A 6,618-nucleotide genomic window follows, 5' to 3' on the forward strand; every position below is an offset into this window, starting at 1 on the left:
AATTTAGATGGTGAACCACTGACAAGCCATGCCTGGGGATGGTCAAGGGCTGGGGGGCGGGGTGTAGAACAGGCCCTGGTGGGATTTGGGGGGGGGGCGCTGAGGCAGAGAAGCAAAAACAGGGGGTCATCGGCGCCCGACACCTGCGTGCACTTCTGAAACAGCCTTCGCAGGACATCTCCAGAGGGGGGCATTGACCTGAGCTGTGACAAACCAAGGAGCGGCAAAACAAACACACTGTTTTTGTATCTCCGGTTTGACGCCGGCTCAGAGAAGCGACCATCAAACTCAGGAAAAGCTTCGCTTGAAATAAGGAGACACACAATCGCTGATGGTGAGACAAGACACTCGTAACTCAATTATGCAAAATGTATAAATTGCGGGCCTTATTTGTTTAAATTCTTCTTGCTCGTATGAAATTTTATGTTTAAAGATCATTCTGAACCTCTCAAACTGGTCTTGAATGCCAAAGACAAAAACTTGCTCATGAGACATGTGAGGATCAGTTACTTCATGGAAAACGTTTTTCTACAGAAAGCATATTGTACAAGCCATCATTCAATGATGGAAAATACTCTAAATATGAAAATGTTACCCCAACTGAAATAGTATTTTTCCCAAAAACCTGAGAATGAAACATTTTGCACTGACTCTGAATGCTTTATTCATTTTTTTTCACATCAAGCAAAATGTGGATGCGAGCAATAAATAACTACAATTGGGTTCCAAAGATGTTACTGAAAACACAAATATTAGTTTCAAGATCATTTCAAACATTCATTTAAAAAGAAAAAAAACAAGACTTTACTGATAAAATAATGAATAACAAGGGCATAAAACTTCAGTAGTTCACATTTTGCATGGGGGTAATTTAAGGCACCTTGCACCTTTAGGCACCTAAAAATACCCCTTGCTGGGAATTTCAGTAGTAGGATCAGATGCAGGTCTTGCGTTCTCATAGAGCGCACCGAGACCCTCCAGAACCTTGGGACAATTTCCAAAATACATATATATGCTATCACATGCTAATTTAGGATGATTTAAATTCTGGTGTTTTATCCATTTCAACCTTTGCACAGGGAAACTTATTCCAGCAAACACTAGCGAGAATATCAATGTGCTCTCCAGCCTGCATCTCGTTCAATGACAACATTCTCAGCACGAGCTTCACTTGCAAATTTGGGGTGAGAATTTATACAAGCACACCTGCCAAATCTCATTCAGCTCATTATTCTGTGGTGAATCAAACAAAGCACACTGACAAACAGAACCATCATAGGACTTTCTTTAAAGATCCAGTCTTTACATTACAAAGACCAAAGTCTTATATTACTCTAATTGTTGAAATGAAAATGGACCCAGAGGTTAATGTACAAAAAAATAAAGCACAAATGAATGATAATCATAATAAATAAGGTCATTTCTTAAATTGGGTATGTGAAACGCTTAGCAAAACCAAAGCGGGCGTCTGGCTATCCCAGTTCTAAAATCACACCATTCACAAACCAGAAAGTCTCGTGCTCTGAGGTAATTAAAATAAATATGCTACAAACAAAACCGATTGTAAAAATCAGCAAATCGTGACAGCAAAATGATCCACGGTAAGTGCAAAAGCATTTCACAATCGTAAATTCAGAAATTTCACAGCGAGTGCTGTATCGAGCCCTGACGTGATTGAGCTCCAATGCACATGCGGGTTTTGCAGTTTTCTGCTACGGTAAATCCAAAACCAGATAGGTATATTTCATTGTTTCTCAGACATAACTGAATCTGAGAGTGCAGTGCACAGCGATGTAGAAGGGGTGGTAATAGTGCAGCCCCTGAATGTGCTCAAGATCTGAGTCGAGGGGAGGTCGCTTCCGTTAAGCCTTGTTCTGAATCAGTACCGCGGTTTAACTGAGCATCTTGTGGCGGTCGAACACGGTCTTGCGCTGTTCCTGCACCTGCTTTTTCCAGCGCTGCTGTGCGCCCTCCACCCGCTCCAGGACCGTGTTTCCCCTGGCCTGCCTGCTGTCCAGCTGTGGACGCATCTCCTGAACACACGTGCACATGCGAGAAAAAGGCCAAATTTGGTGATTAATATTCAACTCGGTGTAATCGTTTTTATTTAAGGTGTGTGTTGTTTGAGCATGTACCTCAGAGTCCTCCTCGTTATGCAGGGGTTGTGTGTAGGGATCGTGTTTGCGGATCAGTGGATCGACCAGGAGTAAGAAAAGCATGTACAGCAGGAGTGCCCCCACGACAGAGAGGTAAATAATAATAGTCACCTGCAATTTAGGGACGAAAGTCATCATTTGTCATCTTGCTGCAATCAAACACGACCACATCGTATCACGCTGATCTTCAAAAGTATCTTTGAGTGAAATCCCATAATGCAAGTGGACAGAAAGTTTTTCTCATTTCTTCTGAGTGGCAACTTCAAGTGGATCTTACGGGAATTCCAGTAATAAAAATAAAAAAAAACTTGATTTTAATAATAATAATTTATCCTTTATCAATCTCCGTGGGGAAATTTGTTCTCTGCAATGAACCCATCATGGATGAACCATGAGCAGTAGGCTGCCGTCCATCAGCGCCAGGGGAGCAGTTAGGGGTTCAGTGTCTTGCTCAACAACACTTTGACACACTAGGAGGAGCCAGGAATCGAAAGTTTGGTTCCAAAGACGATTGCTCTACCTCCTGCAGCATGCTGCAGGAGGTCTTTTTCGTCAATGGTTAGAAAATTATTTGGAACAGTATTAGAAATGTTTCGTGGATGTGGGAGATATGATCATGGTGTATGGAAGTCTATTTTCTCCATCTATCTATCTATCTATCTATCTATCTATCTATGAAAATAATACTACAATACAGACTAAAAATAATATTAAGACAGTTTAAAACTATGTTCATTAAAATGCTGATGGACACTTGTCCCTTAAAAACTCTTTAAAGGTTAAAACTGACCTGATCTTCAAAATAAACACTTAAAAAAAAAAAAAAAACAGGAGCAGATTGTCATTGGTATTGGAAAAACAGACTTTTGAGTTTGTTTGGAAGTAGAAAAGAAGCAAACAAACACAAACCCTTGTCATTTTTCTACACCCATACATTATTTCCCAGATGGCACTCCCAAGTTTTACACACAGATTCACTGTTTCACTGCAAAAACCTACGTCCTAACAAAACTCCAGGGCATTTTTCTTTTTTACTTTACTATCTTTATTGTCTTGAGATGAAATATGATAAATGGGCTTTAATACTCAATACTCAAACAAACCTTTTAAACAATCACTGACACTTCCAAACATTCACATTCTGACACTTCCAAACATTCACATTCCATTTGTCTACTTCATGACATTAACCGTGACAACGTACCTTGATAGTGTTGCTGCTCCGTTCTTCATACTTGCACTCACACAGCAGGCAGTAAGCTTCCACATCATGGCCGGGCACCGGCATGGGCTCCACTACATGGAGGCAGTTACTGCAGAGACAAATGTGATCTCAGTGAGTAGTTGGCTTGAAGGTCAGATAACACACAGCTTGAAACACTGAAAAATAACAAAATAAATATCTATCAAAGGTCCGGCGTGCTGAACTTTTCTTTGTCTCAGCAGAAATTTGTTTTAAAAACCTTAGGTGAAACAGGAGGTCCTCTTACCAATCCTTCTGGGAGACATTTCTGTTATAGATGTGGCCAGTGATGTTTCTGTACGGAGGGCAGATGCATTTGCAGCGAACATCTTCAAAGCTCTACAAATGTGGAAAAACCAGGTCAAAGAATTTCCCAAACTAAGCCAACTGCTTGGTCTGTATTATCTTACAATCATGTTTTGAAACATCAGCACTTGGAATATTTACTACAAAGAGATGCTTTACATAGGGACAGTTAAGGCTGCCCTATGGGAAAGAAGATACTGTAAAGAATTTAGCCCAGAACTCCGCTGGCGAACACAAGCGATTACTTAAGAGAAACAGAGAATTTCCACTCTTTCAACCAATTTTTTTACTGTCAGTAAAAACACCATAACATCTGGGGGAAGTATAGGCCGGAACGCGTCCTGCTGATAAATACTTGTTTATGCATGAACATTTAATGCGAAGCCAACTGCGCCATCGGGATTGGCGCTGCAAGTTTTACCTTCGCCTGTGCAACCGCGACAATGTTGAGCAGAAAGGAGGTCGCCACTGACGCGAGCAGGGATATCCAGGGTCCTTGCCAGGTAAACATTTCTCTACGGACAAGAAGCTTTCATCGACGTCGTCACTGGGCCAGCTCGCTTCAAAACACGTAGCAACTGTGCAGCTAGCTTGAAAAAGGTTATGACACTATAACAACACGGCGGTGGCACTGTCGAGAAAATGACCGCAGACAAAAACGTACTTGCTACACAGCTATTATGCGTGGAATTTTTTTTCGAAAAATTATTAAATTCTTATAAATCCTGGATATAATGGTGATATTGACAGTGCCATCTAGAAGAGAGACAGCCCCGTTGATAAACGATCGCTTCCTGCTTCCGGTTATGACGTCAGAGGCATTGTAAGCGAACTACTGCCCCCTACCGGCCAAAATAGGTAGCAGCTTTTATGTCACAAATCTATCAATCAATAGTAAATAAAAGTAGATATGTATCTCGAAAGCAGGATTTACTTGACATGCGACGTTTTGTTTATTTATTTGTTTGTTGGAAAAATATAACATGGAACATAACATGAAACAATGTAAAAAACAATGTAAAACAAAGTGAATGGTCTCTGCTACTTTGACACTTTATAGTTTTATTTGTATTTCTTATTCTCCCCCCTTTTTTATACTGTTTATACAATTTCCTACTATTATCTATTATTCTTATGTTTTACTTGAAACTCTGGCACAACAATTTCCTTCGGGATAAATAAAGTTGTTCTTATTCTTATTCTAAAACAAAATGATGCCTTCCTCCTGGGATGTGAATTTCAGATGAATATAAATAAATGTTTTTTTTCTGTTTAAAGGGCAAACCACTTGACACAGGATGCTACCTATTAAGCTTAACTTCCGCCACTATTTCAGCCTCCTGGAACCGGGCAGTTGACATTTTCACGTTATAAATATACGGCCACAACTATTTTTTTAAATATCTGACATTCACCTTCCTTAAATCTGATATTTAATTTCCAAAGGGAAGTTTAAACATCCAGCACTTCTTGTGTGCTATCAGATTAATCACCTGCGGGAAATGTAAAAAAAATGCTCATCAGCGGAAAAAATGCTATAGTATTGTTTTACAATGTCTCGTTTTATTCTGTTATTGCATCTTCTGTGTGCATACATGTTGACTAATCTCCCAGTATCTCTCTCCTTCATCGTAGGTCTTAAACAAGAATGAAGAGCTCGTGACACACCAGACTATTTTCCCTTACATTCAAGTTAATATGGTTCTCATGTGAAACAGTATCTCCCTGGCGGAATTTGAAATGAAACACCCTTGTTTCTAGACCCAATCGATACTTCTATTTTCCTGCTAATCCGGCTTTCATATGTCTCTGTATAGGAAGATACTCACACCTTTAATAAGCCATAGAAATCAATGGCTCGTAAATTCAACCTGAAGCTCTGGATCTCATGGTCGCAGAGATCAAATGAGACCATTGTTATTTCTCTAATGAGCTATGATATCAGTGTGAATGGCACAACCCCATCCTCTGTCTGACCTCAATTATCCGTACGACCCATGAATCACATATTTAAATCAACCGCAACCACAATGCCGTGGATATCTTGTTAATTTGTGGGTTTATAGAACACCGGTGCAATTTTATCTTTAAAAACATATGTTTTGGGTTTTCCAAATTGTATCCGTTCATTTTGTCTATTCAGAGGCGGCTGTTACATGTCAAGAAATATGATGAATTTAGCGGTTCATTTGAATAACATGTAAGATGTATATCTGAAAGTCAAATGACGGGGCTCCGTGTAAGGAGCTAATTAAGCCAGAGTTTCTCCTCTTTTTGTCACGTGAAGAGAAATGGTCGATGACACGCGAGCCAACAATTCTGTCTCTGAGACGTATGGACCAGAGTGATTATCTTCTTGTGCGGGGCAGCTAGGAAAACAATATGAATCTGTTTATCATAATGCATGATTTAATGGACGCGATTTAGCAGTTAATTCATCAATTCTTGTGTCATAAACACTTGAGTGCGTGACCTGCTTGGACCTTTTACCTGCATTTCATCCTCACAGTCCTGTCACTGGAAGCCACTTAGTTCTCTGTCTATTCTGATGCATGGCTGCCCTTTACACCCAATTACAGCATAAATGACACTGACCAGAGCTCAGTGCCAAATCTCATTATCAGTTCAGAGCTCTCATGAACAAGAAAAAGCTGATTCTGTTCATCTCCTGGAAGCCGTGGAAAAAATCCATTAATTGTAATAAAATATTTGAAAAGCCAGAAAAACAGTTATTGGTTTGCTTGGATCATTATCGAATCAAAATAATAAATACAGACACATATTTTGCAAAAGCTTTGAGTGTAATGGGGTGCGCGCACACACACACACACACACACACACACGCACACGCACACATGCACACACGCACACACGCACACACGCACACACACAGGTGGTTACAAAATAGCAAAT

The 6,618-nt window shown here is 40.0% G+C and overlaps 1 protein-coding gene across 1 annotated transcript; it reads right to left on the minus strand.

Moving 5' to 3' along the window:
* Positions 1-639: 639 nt before the first annotated feature.
* tmem9 (transmembrane protein 9) lies at positions 640-4,503 on the minus strand. The gene is made up of 5 exons (XM_086141991.1): positions 4,127-4,503; positions 3,647-3,738; positions 3,361-3,469; positions 2,136-2,267; positions 640-2,033 (listed from the first exon to the last, which is right to left on the minus strand). The coding sequence occupies exons 1-5, from the start codon at positions 4,214-4,216 to the stop codon at positions 1,893-1,895; spliced, it is 564 nt and encodes a 187-aa protein (XP_085998117.1). The 5' UTR covers positions 4,217-4,503; the 3' UTR covers positions 640-1,892.
* Between the last annotated feature and the right edge of the window lie 2,115 nt (positions 4,504-6,618).

This window comes from Fistularia commersonii, chromosome 34, assembly GCF_037954325.1.
Source record: "Fistularia commersonii isolate RoL2024-O1a breed Wild chromosome 34, RoL_Fcom_v1.0, whole genome shotgun sequence".
NCBI classification, from domain to species: domain Eukaryota; kingdom Metazoa; phylum Chordata; class Actinopteri; order Syngnathiformes; family Fistulariidae; genus Fistularia; species Fistularia commersonii.